Here is a 21,510-nt window from a genome sequence, read left to right as displayed (position 1 = left end):
TTTTTTTTGAGACAAGGTCTCACCATGTAGTCCAGGCTGGCCTTGAACTTGTGGTGATCCTCCTGCCTCAGCCTCCCAAATGCTGGGATTATAAGCATGCACCACCACACTTCGCTAATAAATCTGTAGGTTTGGTTTTGTTTTTTGGCACCGGGTATCAAACTCAGGACCTTGCACTCGAGAAGCAGGCAGCAGCACCACTGAACTAAATCCCTGGCCCAAATCTGTATTGAATACTGGTATACTGCATGGGATATTCCAATCAGTTTAATGCACTGTTTAAAAGGGGTTTTTGAATTTTATTCTGTTGATAAAGTGGACAGGGCTGCCAGTAACTTAGCAACTAAAAACAAAGTTAACTAGAGGCATTTTCTGGAGAGTTAATCATGAAGGGAAAATAAAAAAGGCCAAGAGAGGGAATCTCCAATCATGCTTTTCTGCAAGCAAACAACTAGGAAGCATTCTTTAAGTGTTATTTAAAATAGCCATTGCTATGGCAGCCTTTGATTTAAAAAAAAAGAAACAATTATATATCCTCTTCATGACTCTTCTTCTACCTACTGGCAATTTTACTGGAGAAAACATAATGCCGCACTTATGGAAACCACACTACGTGTACTTTCCTAATGGAGACTCTTCTACTGTAAGAGTCTATCCTAATTCATTTGCAAATATACATGAAAAATTGATTCTAGCATGAGGCTCATGCCTTCAAAAGAGATGAAGCCAGTCTCAAAATTAATTCTTAGAGATCTGTTGCTTACATATAAGCTCTAAAAGATGGTCACCGCCTAAGGTTCGATTCTATAATTCCTTTGTACAGGATTGCAATTTACAGATTCGCATGGGGAAAGAATTTAATTTGCCTGGCTGGAAAAGGGCAGACGATTAGGTCCTATCACTGAAGAATTTTTTCCTACTTCCTTATTAGTCTTTTTCAACACTCCTGTCCATCTGAAATAACAGAAGACTGAAAACTCTCAGGCTGGGGTTCTGCCTCTGGTCTACACGATGCTTAGCAAAGTGTGGATGGGACTGGGCACTGCTTTAGTTTGGTCTTTTTCTGGGTATTAAACCCAATAGCTATTATTTTCATGTGAAGGAGGGCTTTAAATGCCCCCCGAGGTGACTTTTACGTACAAATAATACACGTTGGATGCATGACCTAAAGTGGAGAGAGGTTAGAGTCCCTGAGGGATTTGCTGACGTAAAAGTAACCCTAACCCTGGGTGCTGTAGCGCGCCAGCCTGGGGAGGGCAGGCAGAGCAGAGCACAGAGCAGAGAATACGGCGAACTAAAGGAAACCGAGCTGGCCATTTTCTCCCCCGTAAAAAATGAAAGGAGCCACAAAACTCTTAAGTCAGACGAGAGAAACATTTAAAATCAACTATAAAAATCTTCAAGAGGCTATATAAGAATAATTGTTGATAGGGAAATATTTTTCAGATATGGTGTAAAATGAAAAAGCAGTAGGCTAATAAAATAGCATGTGCAGAATGATTTTTTTTGTCAGTGTCTCCCTAGGTAGCCCAGGCTGGCCTTAAATTCATGCTCCTTCTGCCTCAGCCTCCCCTGAGAGTTGGGTTACAGGCATGTGGCACCACCTTCGGCAAGGCAATTATCTCAAAAACACACGCATACATATTTATAAAAGTTTAGGAGAACACAGTGAAAAATATTAAGAAACTAAGAATAGTGAGTGGGCGCCTTTGCATGTCAGGGTTACAGGTCATTCTAATTTTCTTATTTTTACTTATTTTCTAATCTCACTAATAATATATCTATAATAATGTAATGTAAAGATATGTATCATTGGAGTGGGAAAAGCTGTTTAAAAAGAAAGAAAATGTGAGTGGAAGTAAGCAAACTAGTTAGCACTCAAGGCAAACTGTGACAGCCCGGGAATAGCCTCCTACAAAAGGCAAAGTATTCTTCCCACACTTTCTCCAGGCAGCCCAGAGAGCTCCAAACCAGGAATGAGCTGGGAGGTCGCATTCGTGTTATAAGAAACCAATTTTATTCAAGAGTTTGAAGGGCCGGGGATTTAGCTCAGTGGTTCCACTGCCTGCCTTGCAAGCACAAGGTCCCGAGTTCGATCCCCAGTACCCAAAAAAACCCACAAAAACAAAAGAGTTTAAAAGTATTGTACTTGGTATGGATACTGTTAAGTTGCCACACATATTTTCAACTTGTCTCAGTCTGAGTACATTTTAAGCAACTATTAACCCATTTTTAAAGAACACTACTAGATGATATAGATGAAAATATACTTGCTTAGGCTGGCTCTAGTAAGGTTGGCTGTTCAAAATATTCAAGTCAAAAACAAAAGTTAATACAAAGACAGCTAAACAAAGTCACAAAGACATATTAATATATAAACTGAGCTCTAAAGAATTAAAAACATAGTTCCAGCCAAAATAACAAGAAAATAAATGTTCAGACTATGCAAAATACAGTGTTATAAAATTTCTGTAAGATAAAGACAATATAAAACCCAGAACAAAGAAAAACATTTTTTTCGGGTAACGGTGATCGAACCCATGACCTTGTGCTTTCAAGCTAAATACCAGGTCTGAGAATAAATTGTTAATGAAGCAACACTATCTGGGGTAATTCTGCATCTTATTGGAAGTTGAAACATTTTAGTTTTTTTAGGCTCTATGCATTCTCCCAGTATTCTTATTCACTGTTGTATTTACTGCTCACTCTAAGCTTTATCTTAGTGAGAAAAAACGAGAGAATAAATATGACAATACCAATTTGCAAACAACTATTAATTGTAGATATGAAAACGAATGCTCAGGTACTTTTTCACATGGAAACCAGCAATGCTTAACAGTCATTTAAAAGAACGAATGGATATTTATTTTAAAAGTTTCAAATATTTTATACTCACAGCAGTATTTTAGACATACTGGATCCTATTTCAGATTTGGCCTAAACACAAAAGAGAACACTTATTTGCATAAGCATTAAACTGCAGCTTTCCTGCATTTTAATGATCTTCACTTAAAAGATTCACATTTTCAATATATGATGCATCTCTCTCTTCTTTCCAAGTCCACAAAGCCTTGCTGAATGTTTAGTTGGTACACACAAAACTTGGATTGGGAAGAATATTAAAAATAACTGGCTAAAAAATCAGTTCAACTATTCCAGCAGGAATGATCGACACATTCTAACGACTGAAGAGACTTTAATATTTCCGTTGTACACATTCTGCTCACTCCGATTGGAGTTCATCGCACCATCATAGTCCACACAAAGTTCAAATCTGGATCGATCAACATAAAAAGTATACATTTAAAATATCAAACTTTTAAATGTCAATAATAATTATTTTTATTGACCCATTTTTATGAAATTTCTAATATCTCTATGATACAGTATCTAATATCTATGTCAAATATACATAATAAATATTTAAGGGACAAAGAGTTAAAAAATCTACAGATTCACCATTTATTTAAGAAACAAAGCCTTATCAATACCATAAAGTATCACGAAGTCCCACAAGCCTCTCACTCCTTAGACCCCAGCAGTAACTGTAACCTTGAACTTGGTGTACATGATTCCCCTACTTTTTAGAAAGATAAGAGTTTGACTATGTTTGAGTGTATTTTCAAAGAAGATTGTTTAGGGTTTGCAATGGTTAGAATTCTGTATAAATGGTGTCGTAAACAGCATACTGGAGACTCACTTTCTGAAGGAGCACACAGAATACAAACCATGAGAAACCTGGAGGGGCTATCGATACCAAAATAGCTTCCATTTGTCTGTCTTTTCCAGGTAACTTTTACTATAACTACATGGAATGGTTTTCCCGACTATGTCTCAGGGAAAGTGAGGCCTTTTGAATTTTTTTACAGCACATTAATCCCACTTACTGAACTCATATTTTACAAAGCTTTACAGACAGGTCTTCAGTTTTCAAGCTTAATTTGTAACATGAACACTGTTCATCAAGGAAATGTTTTGGTCAAGGTAAACTAAAATCTTCGAAGTTTCTATGCCTCAATTCTTTCCAGGTATGTCTATTTAAGTGCTCACACTAGTGCCCAATGTTAACAAGAGTGAAAATCTTCAAATGTAAGTAGTAGTTTTAATGCCTGTCATCCTGAAAAATGTATTTGGGATATACACAGCATGATTTTGGGTCAAGTGACTGATTTTTCCCTAAGGTATGCTAAGGGTCACAAGTTTATTATATAACTAACTAGTTGAAAATTCCATCTACTGTCATTGATAAACACTTTTTTCATTCAAGGCCCAGGCAGAGCACTGAAATTGTGCCACTTATTTCCTGAGAAGAGCTTTAAGTATAAGCTTACTAGGCTGAATGTTCCATATTCTTCCCTGAGCAAGTGTGTCAGAAACCCTCGCAGCGTGGTCTGGTCTCCCCACGTCCACCGGGCTTGGTTGAGGTAGGATGACACAGGGAGGTAGAGGTAAGGCAGCAAGCCAGCTGAGAACGCCATACTCAGCCTCAACATGGATCCCAGGGACAGCTCCTGCATCAGAGCACATGGCGGTGTGACAGTGTTTATTCTAATCGATTCATCCTAGAACCTCAAGAATATATCAAGGAAAACATTAAATATGTTTGCTCAAAGCTCATCTTTCAATTTATATCGAGTCACTACCGAATACTGTGTAACCCTTCTGATTACTATGGATTACTAGGAAATTGCATTGGCCTGAACTCCTTTACCTGGCAGGGGAAACAGGAATGAAGCAAATATGTATGAGAGAAGACTCGGGAGTATTGTGTTTATTGCTTTTTTTTTTACATTTAAAACCATGTCATGACATGCAGCACTGCACAGCTGAGATAATCATGTGGTGCTGACTGTGTGTGGTTTGGCTGATTTTGAATGTGCCCCAAATACTATTCTCATGCCAGTTCACCTCTTCGCCATCATTAGGAGTGGACTCCAAGTTCATCCTTTATTACAATTATATACCGATGATGTAATTCTTCCTGCAAGGGCTGTGAACAAACAAACACTTCACAGAAATGCATGGCACAAAGAAAACTGGCTCATAAATAACCTCCAAGATCACCTAGCTGTTTTTTCCTCTCAAGTTATATTTAAGATGGAACATTAAAGGAAACATGTTGTTATATACAACAATGTTTTCTCATATATCTTATTTGGGAGAAATGTATTTCTGATCCGTGCATTCCTGAAACCGAGGACCACATCAACAAAGTTCATAAAGATTACATCCCAAGGACTGTGAGTTCTGGTATACAGAAAGGTTGAATAACTGGGAAAGGGTCTCTTACAAATTTCACAATTGGAAATTTCAAATTTTCTTTTATAGAAAAATTAATCTTTGTGAATGGATATAGGCACCATCATTCTCATTCACCAGAAGCAGAACCAGTAGATTTACATTAGCATTCTCAAATAAACATTTTAATTGAAAATGAAGTGTTTTTATTGTAGCGCTAATTCCATGTGAGATTTCTACGGCAGTAATGAGATGCACGAAAAATGATGCCCCTAAAGAGCGAGGAAGTATCCAGTCTAACATGTCTTTGCTAACTTTAAAACTAGTTTTAAGGAAAGTGAATGCGTACAGTTGTTAAGATATGGTTGTTGCAGCGTTTTCCTTTGGTGTGAGAAGTAAACACGAGCCATTACAGAGCGCAGGAATGGCTCAGTCCTCGCTGCACACAGGGATCACCTGGAAGTAAGAACGGAGGCAGAACAGACTAAGCTTTGGGGCTCACGCCGCCTGAGTCAATGACACTACAACAGTGCGGGAAGGGAACAAGTTGCAGAACAACACACACGTGCCTGTGCATGTGTGTGCAGGAACACGTGTATACACACGAGCTCACACGTGCTTCCCAGATAATGAAGCGTGTAGCCAGGGTTGAGACCAGCTGGCTCAGGACTCCTTGCCTCACGTCACCTCAAGCCTGGGACTTCACTGTGGACCTTGCGCTCTAGCCTCTGCTACTTACGGACCTGAAAGAGCTAAGTGGAAGAGTCGCAGTTCCCTCAACGGCTTTCTTCCGTGCAGGGCAAAGCGGCCCTAAACCGTCAACTCTGAGTTCTGTCTCTGGGAGGACAGTGGCCGTGCTGTCGCCACCCACCTCCGTGCACCCCGCCCCTCAGCTTTCCTCCGCTCTTCAAATGCATGTGTCTCACTATTCTCGCCCCGCCCGGAGGAGCCGTGCAAGTCTTTGGCACAAGTGTTTTAAGTTATGCTGTCACGGCTGCTTTGATGTCCTACATCACTGCAAAAAATTGACCCTTCATGGTTATTCTATGAGGAAGAGCCACAAGTCACGTGGTGACAGCTCTGATGAAGAGAGCAGACGAGGACACACAGTAAAGTTTTTATAAGTCCGCCTTTCTACTGGATAGCAGCAGGCAGCAGCATTCACCACATTTTTGATAATTTCTCGTAAAGACACAAAATAGGACTTCAGCAGCTGCTTCCAAGTTGGGGAGGTATTTTGAGGGGGATTGACAGCAATGTGTGTGTGCATGTTTTTTCTTTTTTCCGGTACTGGGGATTAAACTCAGGACCTTGCGCTTGCAAAGTAGATGCGGTGCCACTGGGCTAAATCCCCAGCCCAATGTGTCTTTTGATCAACCCTTATATCTAAAGCTTTGGTCTAACTATTTCCCTATTTCCATATTCTAATTTTATTCTATGTATTATGTGTTTTCTATTAGACTTCTGATTATAGCTAGGCACAATTAGCAAATAATAAGATGACAAATAAATGTAGCTCTTACTCCACAAAAAAGAGATGCCAGTACTAGCTTTGTTCACAGATTATTCACCCTCTAGGAGGAAGCTTAACAGAGAAAAGGGCATTTATCCTCCACGTGTTCGTGTCTAACTCAACTTTCTGCCTTTTCCTTGCCTAAATCTTTCAATGCCTAACAAAGTAATTTTCCTAAATTGTTTGTTACTGCATTTTTAATTAATAATTTTTCTTTCAGAGAAAGACGAAGTGAAGGCAAATTATTTTTACTTCTAGCGAAACATGTTCCGAGAAAAAAGACTCACTTTGCAGAGATCTTAATGAATTCACAGCAGCGGTGATGTCACCATTTGTCGAGTTAAATCCCCAGCACACGGTGGTGGGAGTCCGTGGCACAGGGTAGCACCCAACACACAGTTAAATAGTGAGTGATGTCTCCTGGCACCCACCTGTGTCTTCGAATGTGTGAGAAAACCACGGAGGAAGTTTAATGTCCTTTTATCCTATTTTCATTGAGGTGCTGCTCTGAATCATGGAGAAAATTACAAAATAGGCCAGATGCCACAGAAATCAATATTGTGTAATTTTTGTACATCCTCTTTTTTTAAAGTCACTGCTGTTAAGACCAAAGGCTGTTTATGCTTTACATAAAACCCATGAAACATTAAAGCTCCCAGTTTTCTAGTGCTATAAATATTGCACTTCACGTACATGAAATATGACGCATTGACACTGATAAATTTCAAAACCTACCTTCTCCTTTAAAAGTCGAAAGAGAATCCAAGGTATTATGCATAGAACATAGATTACTATTGTGTGCTGATTACATAAACTAAGGCCACAGCAGAAAGCACCAATTTTAGCTATCTAAAAATAAATAGGAAAAAGAAACTTGGTTAGAAATTCATCTAACACTCTAGCACAATGACAAAAAGCTACTATCACTATTAAAACCAAACATTTTGAATCATCATTCAGGTCAAAATCAACCTCTTGCATGTAAATAATTATATTTTATCGGCCACTAATATTTATCACCATAATTTTTTTGAGACAAGGTCTTCCCATGTTCTCCGGGCTGGCCTCAAACTCAGGATCTTCCTGCCTCAGTATCTGGTTGTCTAGGATCACAAGTTATGCTCTACCACATCCATTTTTATCACCATCATTTTTTGTTAATGTTTCCAAACATTCTCATCAAACAGCTGCAGTTTGATCTAAAATGACTACCTTCCAGTGGCTCTTAGCGAGTCCTATAAATAGATCAAGTGCTAACAGCAACAGGGTACTGTGTGACTCCTTTCTTTGCTCAACTTTAATTGATCAGCACATGTGCACAATCTATTGTTACAGTCCTTGTGTGCAGCTGGTGCATGGACAGCACGACCTCACTCCTTTCCTCACCCCCACCCATCCCTCACACCTCCTGCTCCCATCTCTCGAACCCTTCCTTTCTTAAGTAAAATTTATAGCTATAGCTCAGCAATTGTCTTCTTTTTTCCTATTACACATATGAACGATAGCACCTCGGACTGTACTGATATTTAGAAGCCTGGATAGTAGTTCTGCCTTGTTGGACATGCATTCAGTGCACAGCCGACAGTCTGCCTGACCCTACTCAGCAGGCTCCTCTGGCTCGCTTCTCACACAGGCCTGGACACAGGGCTCAATGCCCATCGTGAAGTGTTCACTTTAGCAGAAATACCACTAAGCCAGCACAGCCAGAGGCCCTCGCCCTCCGTGTCTGGGCACTTGGGGTCTGATCCCACTCCTCCGCCCTCATCACCTGGCCCACCTTCTACGAGAACCCTATGGGTCAGATTCGCCTTCACCGTGCTTCCTCCACTCAGGAACTCTGCACCCACTGACTCTGCCCAAGTCTGGGGTATCAGCACTAACTTTTCCTGGTGCTTGGGATTGAGCCTGATCTCTCTCCCCTATGGTGAAATCCCGAACCTGAAGCTGAATCCAGTATGCTCACACTTTTTTTTACCAAATGTATTAAATACCTTTTTCTTTAACATAACGGGAAAAAGACTATTTTAAACAAAAAGTCTAACAGCATCATGGATCTGTTTATGGGAATCACAGGTAAGTCATAATGTCCCTTGGTTTCTACATTCTTTGAGAATGGAAGGTGGCCACACACTAAGATAATCTTAACATTTTTCAGTGTGTAGAAGTCAAGCTCTTAGCAAACATTCAAATGATTTTTCTGTATTGGATTTCATTTGGTCAAATGTTTTAATAATAGTACAGTCTTACTTTTTACATTTAATACTCTTAAAGAAGAATAGATTTGATCATTTTCACCATCAGTGAGTAAGCCAATGAACTACAATGGTCTACAATTTAAGGTGGTCCATCTAAAGCCTGGCACTTTACAATCTCACACACACACACACACACACACACGTCAATGAACTGAGAAGCCTGCCTTTCGTACAGCACTTACAGAGGGTTTCATAATCCCTCCTTCTCAAGAAACTTGGCAACTCTGAGGAGAAAAAGTTCCATGCCCAATGAGGGCTACTGTGGGACATTCACAATCAAAGCACTAAGAACATTCTCTCTCTCAACATGCCTGGATTACCTTGACAGTAATCAGAATAAATAGCATCTAACCCAAAGTTAAAAGGAAAAACAAGTCTGACTAAAAATTAAAACAAAAATGATTTCACTTTGATCAAAATAGGTTACCTTTGATCTCTCCTTTGCAGTTTCTGCCTTCTCAAACTGTACAGTAAGAGCCATAAGCAGTCCCACAAACAGATTGTTTAAGCTAAAAACCTCTGCTGCAATGGACCACTGCCATGTTAGACGAGAAAATGAAAACACCCCCGCAGCAAGGATTCCTCCGGCACGTGAGCCAGAAAGCCTGCAAGTACAGATAACATGAAATCTTCTTTCCAACACAAAGAACTGACTTCATTTTCCTTTTCAAAAACTGTACCAGCAGAAATTACGACAATCACCCAAGCAGCACACCCCCAACACATTATATGGTTCATACATCACTTCATGTAATAATTCCTTCCAACAGATCTTTCTTGAGCTACATCCTCATCCCTTTTTTGGAGATTTTACTTAAGTTGATTGGTGCATGTAAAGCAAATAGTACAGTTACAGTCATCATTGGGATCTTGCACCTTTACATGACAGGTCTTGGTTTTTATTCTCCCAACAGACTGTAATCAGGAAGTCCAGTCTTTTATCAAGCACAGGAACAAACTCATGGAGAGAAGGAAGTTTCACTCTCTGGGGTAACTCTAGGAGGTAAGCCAGCTCAGAAATGAGGAAACAGTAGCTAGTGACAGCAAATGCATCCCATCATACTAGATCAATGAAGAAGAATGATCTCGGTAAGTCCAACATATGTGTAACGGTAAGATTCAGAAATGTCAAAACACCTCGTCGGGAACATCATTCCAACTCTTGTAGGACGCTGGGACCCAGGTCCCTTCTTCTGCCTTTATCACCTCACATAAGGCAAAGAGTTTTGGTCACAATATTTGAGGATTTTAATTTCTTAGTTTCTAATTTTTTTTTCTTTAGACAAAACTGAAGTTTAAAATGCCAGTTTTAAAAGAGGTAGGGACGTGAATTTCAGTAATACCAAGGGAATCAAACGCGGTGCTGGGAAACAAACATCTCCCTTCCATATCAGACAAGGGCTATGCATTTCAAACCCAAGAACCTGGAGGTCGGCTCAGAGCTCTGATCGGGAACTGGCAACGTGGCTGAATGCATCAAAGCACCACAGCTTCCTATTTTGCTATATACCTAAAACTATAAATATTAATGCTATAACTGAATATTTATTTCTAATAGCATTAGGAAATTCGGCAAATTTTACTGTCTAATAATTACAATATTATCTGGCTCCAACTCGCTAATTTTTAATTGTTTTGTGTAAAAATTATAAAATAATTCTATGAATTTTAATCAACTACTATAGAAAAAGAGTTAGATAAAAACTTCAGTATCATTGGAACTGGAGGTATAGCTCAATGGTACAGCTTGTGCTCATCATGTCTGAGGCCCTGAGTTCAATCCCCAGCATCAAAAACTAAAAAAATATTAAAAAATAAAAGTTAAAAAAAATTTAAAAATGAAAAAAAAGAGAAAGAAAATTTCAGTATCATCAAACTTGCCTTTTCTCTTTGAGTTTCCACTGGAAATTTATTTGTTCTTTCCCCTACAAAAATTAGCAGTGTCTTATTTCAGAGTCCCACACCGTCCCGGCAATCCAACTGAACACATTGAAGTGATTTTCCCTTCGAAATTATTTTCCTATCCAATCATTATTTGCAGTTTATATTCCCACTGCCCGAGACCAGGTTACTCTGAATTGTATAACTCGTCTGTATTCTGCAATTTGGCATAGTATTAAATTTCCTAAGACATGCGGATGTGTACTCAGCCTCAAAAGTTAGGGTCACTTCATTCCAAGCAGGATAAATTCTAAACGAATCGGACTGGAATCCAGGCTCCTAATAAACTGGGTCCCTCACCCACAAATGACCAGCGAATCAAATGTCTCATAGTTCCCTACTATGATACACCTCTCCCAAAACCACACATCTGTCACGCTAAACCCGGGAACGTCCTCCCTCTTTCCTACGTGAGAACAAATTTATTCTCTTCTCAGATTTCCCCATTCCCAGTTTTCCAGCCTATCTCTGAACGTAGTAGCCTTATAACTATATCAATTATTTTGACCTTGCGGTTGAAATGTGAACTGAATTTCATTTATATTTAGAGCACCTAGTCCCAAGCATGTAAAGGAAACTTAATGAATGAATGAATGAACCTTAAAGTGTTTCTGACACTTTCATCTATGCAAGATTTTTTCCTCTACTTAAAAATAAAATGGCATCTGTGGTGAGATGGCTGATTCCAGGGTAGGAGTATCTAAAGTACAAACAGCCTGAAACATCTTGTCAAAATTATGAATTCTTTTTTGAAAAAATCAACAATTTTTTAAAATGACAAAATGGAGGTCCAGAGAGACCAGGTAATTTTCCAAAGGTCCTATGGCAATTAAGTGGCAAAACTGATACTCAAACTGTTCATACAGCCATCTAGTATCACAACATTGGGTGAAAAGATACCCATCTTCATCAGCATCAGTTCAAATAACTCATTCCAGATTAACTTACCTTTTCTCTTTTTCTGGTACCGGGGATTGAACTCAGGACCTTGCGTTTGCCACAAGTGCACTGCCACTGAGCTAAATCCCTGGCTCCTTATTCTAGATTAAGGATAAACTGCACTTTTACTTAATTAAACATTACCTCCTGGAGTAAAGAACAGACTACAGTAATTTTGGTTAATTATTAGAATTGTGTTTACTTCCATGTTTTATCAAAATAATCGACTACAAGCTTAAGACTATGGAAAACCTCTGGAGTCAAGTTTTAATCTACATTTTGTTAACAGGAAAATTTGTCAAAAGCCAAACCATAGGATGATTCATTAAAGAGAACCAAGAAGGAAGTCCTGGTGGGGGATGGGGATTTAGCTCAGTGGTGCTGCCACCTGCCTCGAAAGGGCAAGGTTCTGAGTTCAATCCCTGGTACCCCCACCCCCACCCGCAAAAGCATGTCCTGGTGATGTAAATGAATTCTCAGGAAGAAAACTCAAGACTCATGAATTTGTAATGATTTTTAATTTGCTATTCACACTCAGTGAGACACCCTAAACTATCCAAACTGTTGACATAATTATTGGAATTGGGAACTATGTTAACTCTCTTTTCAAATATTTCATAAGGTTTTAAAAGTTTAAGAGAGTAGGGTGATGTTTTATGTTTTGATGATTAAACTTTATCACTGTTAACACATGGTTAGATACATAACATTTTATGGTAGACACATCAGCAAGATCTACAATCTGAATTTTCTCTGTACCCTGCCAAGGTCAGGATAGTTTTTCAATAATCTATGTATTTTTTTCAATGATTTTCTTCAGTACCAAAGAAATAATTTGAAGGTTCTGAATAAAGTTACAGAAGAGAAGGTAACTAACTTATAATAAGAAACAGTAATGGAGATCAAACTGAAATCTCAACCATTTTAGCATCAAACTTTTTGGGGCTCAAACTAAGCCTTAGGAGTTTGGATTTAGTTCTAATGTAAGCGGAAGACATGTTACGAGATGACTGAAAGATATAATGAATGTTTAAAATTTTAAAAAACTTATAGTAAAAGACAAGAATGTTGAATCAGAATTCCAATCAAAGAGGGATATTTTAAGGGGGATTAATAGCAGTATGTCTTTTACTATAATAGATTTTAAAATTTAAACCTTAACTATATTTTTTGACTAGCATGCATCGATTAATCAAGCATTTACAGCAATTCTGTCAAATGGAAAACAAACAAACAAACATTGCAGTGGATTCTCCAGCACTTTAGTCACCAGACCTGGCACTCTGTGACCTCTGTGTCCTTCCCAAGGTCAGGACATTGAGGCAGCCACAGCAGAGCAACTAAAGATACTCCCCGGAGAGGACTTCCAGAGCTGTTCCAGGCTTCCAAGGGTGGGATAAGTGTTTGGATCGAGGGGAGGTATTCTGAGATTAGTGGCAGTGTATCTTTACTGTAATAGATTTTTTAAAATTTAAATATTCGCTCTATTGCTCATAGTGGATGAAGTAAGCACAGTGGATCTTCAGCTTCCTGTTGGCACAGTGCGAGGAGCCGACTTCTGAAGATGCCGGTGAGTGCCTGTTACAGGCTCTTTAATTCCAGACACCCCTGTGGGTGTCAAGTGGCGCCTCCCTGAGCACTGAGACGCACTTCCCTGATGGGTGTAGATGCTGAGAGCTCGTGTCTGCTGCCCACCCGTGCATCTCCCCTGAAGAAATGCCTTTTCAGATGCTTCACCCCATTCTTCAACTAGGATTCTTTGTCCTTTGATAGTGAACTGTAAAGTTCTCCCATCTTTCTTTTAGAACATTTCTGCTTAACACAGTCAGTTGGTTGCTTGCAACTGGGAATCCTGTCTAAAACATGCTACCCACCCTCTTTATGACAAATCTTCGCATGTTTTCAAGGAAACTGAGAAAAATCTGAAAGTAAACACAGAAGTTTTCTTGGACTGTGGAAAACAGAAGACAGAAGAATGCCTCCCCATAAAGAAAAGTCCTATGTTCGTCCACATGTGGAAAACAGAGTATGAAACATTTTGAAGGCCTTATATTCTCCACTTACATTTTAATAAAATAATCTATATAGATTAAGCCACATCTATTTCTTTGATTTCAACAGCATTTTGTAAGTCTGACTCTAGATTTCCCTTAAAATGAACATATTTTAACACAATGCCTTTACAGTTTGCTTTGTGCTAAGATTCAGAATCAGCATTTACTATGTAAATGTGTAAAATGTACGAGTTAGTAGACTCAGGAAAGTAGAGGTAACTGGAAACATCTTTTATGGAAAAACAGTGCAGGCTCAGGATTCCCAGCTGAGGGTGGAGACCAGAGACTGTGGGTAGGGAGCAGTACCACAAGTGTGAAGGGCCACTGCGGTGTCTCCTGCAGCCCCAGGCAAACCTGGGGAGGACGTCAGGAGGCACAGGAGGACAGGAGGACAGGAGGAAGCAGAACGAGAGGGAGCTGGCGGGGGCGACAGAAGGATAAACAACAGTGCTGGTCTCCATTAGACCAAAGCCTGCGGGGCACCAAGGACAAGAGGAAGCTGAAGGTGAAGGTCAGGCGAGGCAGCCAGAGGGCAGGGGAAAAGGGACCTTGTTACAAGGGTTAGGGGGGACATGGGCCAGCTAAATCCAAATGTTGGAACAGTCTAATAAACTGCTCTCTAATTTGTAAGATTTTAATCAAAAGTAAGCATTTGTCCTGTAAGCCACGCATGAGTACGTCTGCAAGCTGAGTGCAATGGAGTGCAACACGGGAACACAGGTGTGCAGCAAGCAGCAGGAATCCCCGAGCCGACGCACAGCAAGACAGGAAAGGCAAGGATACGGCTTCCTGAGGACTATGGTCCGCAAGCAGCTCACGGGTTCTGTGGGAAGGCAGTCTCATCTTAGTGTCCAAGTCCTACTTCCCAAGCGTTTTCCTAGCATGTCCTTAACGAGACAGAGAAATGAGTAAAAGGCCAGACAGCCAGGCCGAGTCACTGTCCACACTGGCGGCTCCGCGGGGTTCCCGGACCTCTGTGCTGTGCACTGCTCAGGGACGCTCTCCCCGACACACACCGCTGGACGATGTCTGGGGCCCCGTGATCCGCTGGTTTTTGCGGATGGCTCTACATTTTCTCCTCCTTTCTCGGCAACTCCTTTAAAGCTGACTATTGCCAAAGTGCCATTCTCTTCAACCTCAGGAAATTATTCTTCTGACTTTACACTTTGGTATGCTTTAATCTATCTTGACTTCAGCTGACAACTGCAATCTGAAAAAAAAAAAGACATTCCGCTGCCGGTGCTTAACACACTCCCGGTGCTTTCAGACTGCGGCGTCTCCAGCTGCCTGGGTACCCACCAGTGCCACTCCAACTCGGGTGCCCCGGAGCCCCAGGGTCACGCGTGGCGTGGGCCTTTGTCGTCTCTGCCGTGGCAGCCCTGCTCTGCAGTCCCCACCTTCGGGAAGGCCACCGTCTATCTCCGTCGTCGAGGCCGACACACTTGGAGCCATCAGCGATGTTTCCTCTCCCTGCTGAGCGCGTCTCACGCTGCCAAGTGTACTTCATGGCTATCGTAAAGCCGACTCTCTGCCCTCCACCTGCACCACCCCTGCCCCGTTCCAGACCAGCCACCAGCGTGGTAAGCCGTCTGCCCACCAGGGACGGGGTCCAAAACGCATCTGATCTTGCGCTTTTCTGTACCTTCCCCTTCAGTGACTCCTCTGACCCGAAGCCGTAACAGCAGCTCCTCTCGAACCCTGCATGCACAGGCTGTTTCCCTGCAGATGACTCTCGCAGTGTGGAGCACCGAGGGGCTTCCCGGGCTACGCCTACCCCTCTCACGCACTGGAGGCACCGCTTTCCGAGGCTCTCTCTGCCGTGGTTACTATGAGCAGGACAGCTGCTCCCTCTCCAGGTCCTCTTCGTTAAATTACACATAGTGCAGGATACTGAACACACACAGTTTTCCGCGCTCTTTTAAATGAGTCCGAGAGATAACAAATTTTTAACTCTGACCAAATCAAAGCACAATAAATGAACCGGATGGGAAGAACTTAAAATTTTCTATACAAGATATTAAAAAGTCAAAAAAATTAGTTTTGGATTTTCGACACCATTAAATAACTACATTGACACATTAGTGTACTGTGTTTCGAGAAAAGTCATTTAACTTTGTACACAAAGTTCCTAACCTTTTCTCAAATTTTTTGTCCAATTTCAAACAAAATACCTCCAAGTCCCATCTTCTGGTTTATTGAGCCCAATGTCAGTGAAGTTCCCTATCAGGAAGCCACTCCGTGTCTGTGCACGGGGCGGCCTGGGGAGGCTGTGAAAGTCACGCGAGCGCGCGGAGCCAAGCCGGTCTGCCTCGTTCAGCAAGAGGAGCGACCCAGAAGCTCGGCAGCTGTTTGTGACTGAACACCGTGGTGCTTCCTGGAGAGCCGCGCCAGGCTCTGAGGAACCCCTGGTCCCTCAGGGTTACTGGGGCCTCTGTCACAGCCTGGCCAAGTCGTTCCTATCACCGCAGGGCTGTCCTGTGAGTGATCACACAAGTTAGTTGCAGTCTCTTTGTGGCAGTAATTCTAGCCAGAACACACACCCTGGAAAGGCTATGACACATATTTTTTAAATTTTATATAAGTAAAGTAAAACATTATTCAGAACTCTTCCTATATGTAATGCTCTAAAGTGAACTGGAAGTTCTAATTTCTAGCTAAATAATCTTTAAAAAAAACAATGGCTAGTTGTGGTGTTGCATACACGTAATTCCAGCACCTGAGAGGCTGAGGCAGGAGGATCACTGTGAATTCCAGGCCAGACTGGACTAAATAATGAGTTCAAAGCTAGTGTGACCCAGTCTCAGAAAACCTAAATGAATGAATGAATAAATAAATAAATGGGACATCCAATATGACATTATTTAAGTGTGAGTTTAAAATGAAATTATGGACCTCAGCCCACAAGCCATTCTATATTTCCAATAAAGTCTACTATACAGATGAACTATACATATAAGCACCCCCAAGATAACACAAATAAAACTATGGCCACCTATAAGTAGACTAAGTAAGTGTACTTATTTTTGTTTGTTTGTTCATTTGCTTGAGATAGGGTCTCACTAAGTTGCCCAGCCTGGTCTTCAACTTCTGATCCTCCTGCCTCAGCTTTCCACAGTGCTAGGATTATGGGCATGTGCCGTGATGCCTGGCTCACTAAACGTGATGATAATTTTTTAAAAAATAAAAATGACATAATAAAAATACTGTGCTTTTAGTTTGCAATCCAGGAGCCCTATTTAAATTTTCATTTAATTTTCTTGAACAAATATACTTGTTATATTTTTTTAAAAGCAACTGAAGAATTAACAATCTGCTAAAGTGGAATCTTATACTATATTTTGTCCATTCAAATTAGAAAACATACTTTTTTTCTACTACTAGTTTTTTAACAAAGTCACATTTAACAAAGTCAACTGGAGAAAAAGAAACTGTCTGAACTAATACACTATAATTAGTCTAAACTATTTTCCATTTTAACTTAGTACTTTATGATGGGTTGGATATGAGAAGAAAAAATGAGAAAAAGGCTCACAGAGCAAGATCAAAGCATGTTTTGCCTCAAATGACGCATTTGGAATCTAACCTGACTCACAGAAATATAAAATCTTCCAAGTCAGTGTGAGAAGGTCATACACTCTGAGCACCACTGCTGTAATTTTAATGTGACTATTGTAAAGGACAGTCACATACTGATACCAATGATCAAAATCAAATTTTATGCTGTTAGAGATAATACTTAACTTTTAACACCTCAAAATAAAAGAAAAAAGTAATGATATAGATGATTCAGTATATCACATCCAAGCAATTGTTTGATTTCGCATAAGAACATGAAATATTTTACACATACAGTGTGTCACGCAGTCTCCTCCCCGTTCTGTCTGGGGTAACACTAGTCACGGAGTTCTCGCCCCAGGAGCCCACAGTGTATGCACGATGAAGAGGGACGCGTCAAGAGGAGGAGAGACAGCCGAGGACTGAAAATCCCCCAGTAATGCAAATGACGGAAATTCTCCGTCTGGCACAGGAAGGTACGACACTATTCAGAGTACTGTTAAGATGTGTGAGCATCAGAGTCCTCTGGCCGGAACACAGCTACCTTCTTTTTGGCCCACAAAACCTAGAGAAGACTCCTAGGAAAGGTACTGGTTGTGCAGCAGCTTTCTCACTGACAGAATGGCATTCGTCTGCTGACACAATGGATAAATCAGACACGGTTACCATTTACACCACTGGCACAGGTTTGCTATTGATGACAAGGTATACTTTTCTTTCCACTACACAGTATTTGATTTTTATGTGCTGTCACAGGTATGTCTAACCCTCAATCAAAAGGCAAATAACAAAAACCTGCAATTCCTTCTGCACGCACATTGGGTGTGCCTCCTAAAATCCATGAATGTACCCGTCTTTGGTCTTACTTGCACGCAAAGAGCCCTACCTGGAGAGTACGCTGCCCGCGCCCCGTCTGTATCGAGAACCCCCACCTGACACGAGTGGGCTCTCGGGGTGGTGGTCACCATGCAGCACGCGAGCACCGGTCTGTAATAAGCCGCTGCCAGTGCCGATTCATGCTGACAACTGCAAAGGTGCAGGGACTGCGGGAAGGAGTCTGTGAGGCGGGACGCAATCAACAGCGAATCCATCGCTCTGCCCTCCAGTCTGATCTTTCTGCGTCTCGTCCCGGAAGCTGAGGTAACCGCTCCCTTGCGGCCCATCCACATAATCTCTGCCATGTGTTCACCTTTCTCATCTACCTGGAGGACGGTCACACTGGGACGGAAGAGCTCAGCGACACAGCCCCGCCGGGTGCTGGGAAGCTCATTCCTTAAGTGGCGCTCACTCAGCACCCTTCAGTGAGGGGCGCAGGCATCACGTGTGTCAGGGCTCTGCACTGGCTGTTCAGAGAGCTGCGGGATCGAAATCTTTCCATTCGCAAGTTTAGACCCTAATGAACATAAATCCATAATTGAGGACGTGGCAAACAGTTGTATCTCTGAAGCCACTAATTTTCCAAACATTTCTGCTTTTAGTAAGTTTGCAAATAATTTTTTCCCACATTTTATATAAATTTACTGTGACTCCAGATAAAATCCTACCAAGGTTAGTTCTATTTCACCAGAAGCAATCAAAAGAAAAACTGTTTCTACCCTAAACTTTCAGCTACATAAGTATTAACTACAAGCCCTAAAAGGAAAAGTACAAAGTATCATTCCTGACTTAAAAGCACTATATGACACTGGGAGGAAATTTTTTTAAGCCTTCAAAAAGGATAAACAGAAATAGAAGGAACACGATTATGAATAGCTTTCATAAATAAAATGTAATCACACAATTTCCATTAGAATTAAGTCATTCATTAAGTAACAAATGATGAAGTTCTACAAGGTTTAAAACAGCTCATTTCATTATATCCCATCAGCTTGCCCCTGAATTACCTATGAGACAACACTGAACTAGGCTTTCAAGGGCTCCGACTCAGGTTTCTCAAGTTTCCACAGCATACCAAAGAACCTCCGAACCTTTTCGAGGGAGAGCCTCGCTTAACCCTTAATGACAGATTTTAGTCAATTCAGTCTGAAACATGTAAAAACGCACAGGGCCTCAGGACTGGCCCGTCAGTCAGTCTTGACAGTGCATTCTGCATTTAGCAGCACACGTGGTTAAGTCTCCTGGAGCACCTCAGCCCCCGAGTGCCAGCCTCACTACTCATCCTTTCTGACTGAAAACTGAGAAGACGCTGTGTAATGTAACCGAAAGTACTAACGTAAACTTAAAACACCCCAGTAACTAAAACCAACAGGAGGAGTGTGTCGAGTTGCTTCCATTAGCACAGCAATACTAACCACCTCGATAAACAACATTTAACATCAAATGGCTTTATGCAAAGTTATGAGGAATATCTTAATATTTTAACCCACTAAGATTGTTTTCTGTTTTTATGGTTGTGAAAAGCAGCAAGTTTACATGACTTACGACTTATAATTTTACTTGTAACTTAAAGAAACATATGCATTTGTCAGAATAGCCATACCAATCTATGTCTCGTCCCAGTGGCAAGATCTCGGCAGGAAACAGATTTAGTAATTTAAATGTTTTATAAGTTTTTGTAATTGAGGAAACTTTTCATAATCTGACATTTGTTAAAACCACTTATTAGAAATTATGCGGCACAGTAGCTGTGGAAATATGAGCTAGCTTCACAATTATCGAGTCAGCCTATGGAGCCCTTCCCTATTGTACGTAGTGGCATAAACCCCACGGCGGCCTATCAGCTAACTGGCAGGCAGGGGGCTGCTCTATTCAAAGTGAGAGATACAAGCTGCAGGGCAAAAACCTGGCAGCTCCCATCTGACCCCACAATCCCCTACTGGTGACAGCTCCAAGCTCCATGGCAAATTAGGCCTTCTCATATTACAATTGGAGAAGACAGATTCCATTAGCAGTATCTGAAATTGAGTGGAGAGCTGCACTGTTATCAGACTTGACTCATAAGCACTGCTATTAATCAGAGCTATGATAGCATTTATATATTTCAAGCTATCTGCTGCCGCTGTGATATTTTGCTACAAAGGGTTGATGGGACTTAGGAAAGTGAACAATAGAGCTTTCTGGGAAAAGCAGAGTAAATCAAGAAAGTCTATGACTTCCGCACATTCTGAAGGGATTGTGGTTTACATAAATTTTCTCCCAATTGGAGATTGAGCTCTTCCTCATCTTACACATGGGATTTAGTTGTCACTCAATGGTAACAGCTGTGAAAAGGTGAAGCGGCCCACCGCTCAGAATATTGCCTTCGCTTTTAAAGCAATTAACCCATGAACAGGAGGATACCTGGTGATATCAAAGGGATTAGGCCAGCCAGTGCATTACTACCATTTCCTTGAGCTAATTCTAACTCTGACTAGCTGTCAGAAAAGACTCTACAGTCTTAAAAGAGTTTTTGCCCTGCTTTTTCCCTTCAAAATGAAGCACTATTTGAGCCTAATATGTCCCTCTACTTAGAAGAAAATGCAAATGAGCCAAGCTTTTAATATGCTTAAGCAGTCTGAGTCAATGCAATTTTAACACAAGCACGGGGGAAATATATGATCAATTAACTGGGGATCAAGACAGACATCCTCCTGAATGGAAATGAACGCGCCAGTACTTTCCACTCTTCTCCAACTACAAAAACTTAGTGACTCTTTGTTACTTATGCAGAGTTACTTCTGAAATTAGGAAGAAATTCACATTATTCTCTATGGCAATAATCTAAAATACTCTTTGAGCCTGAAAATTCAAATGTCCCTTAAGCAGGAGATTCTGCATTCTCGAAGGTATGGCATTTTAATTTTCTGTTCTTTATTGAATGGAATCCTAATAGAAGCTATGAGAATAGTAGACCCGGGCTTAGAATCAAGTACTTGCTTTCCAAAACCATAATCAAATTAATTTTTAGCAGCAGTATAAGGTTGAGAAATATGTCACATAAAAATGACAAAGTCCCATGCATAAGACACAGGCATGCAATAATCTTTCAGGAGACGTTAAGTATGGCTGAAATTCCGCTTTTTTTTTTTTTTTTTTT

At 40.8% G+C, this 21,510-nt stretch overlaps 1 protein-coding gene across 4 annotated transcripts in view; it reads right to left on the bottom strand.

The window, feature by feature from the left end:
* The window catches only part of Tmem260 (transmembrane protein 260), a 53,901-nt gene that overhangs the window by 23,110 nt on the left and 9,281 nt on the right, over positions 1 to 21,510 (bottom strand). For all 4 annotated transcript variants that reach the window (XM_019210201.1, XM_033766932.1, XM_033766934.1 and 1 more), the window contains 4 exons: positions 9,434 to 9,611; positions 7,487 to 7,600; positions 4,332 to 4,511; positions 2,897 to 2,937 (listed from right to left, as the gene is read on the bottom strand). In XM_019210201.1, coding sequence (XP_019065746.1) covers positions 2,897 to 2,937; positions 4,332 to 4,511; positions 7,487 to 7,600; positions 9,434 to 9,611 — 513 coding nt within the window. The remainder of the gene's footprint in view (positions 1 to 2,896; positions 2,938 to 4,331; positions 4,512 to 7,486; positions 7,601 to 9,433; positions 9,612 to 21,510) is intronic.

Source organism: Fukomys damarensis, unplaced genomic scaffold (genome assembly GCF_012274545.1).
Source record: "Fukomys damarensis isolate Sample0158 unplaced genomic scaffold, DMR_v1.0_HiC HiC_scaffold_21, whole genome shotgun sequence".
In the NCBI taxonomy this organism is placed as follows: Eukaryota; Metazoa; Chordata; class Mammalia; order Rodentia; family Bathyergidae; genus Fukomys; species Fukomys damarensis.
Note: the sequence above shows the minus strand (reverse complement) of the source record. Positions and strands in the feature narration are given on the sequence as shown.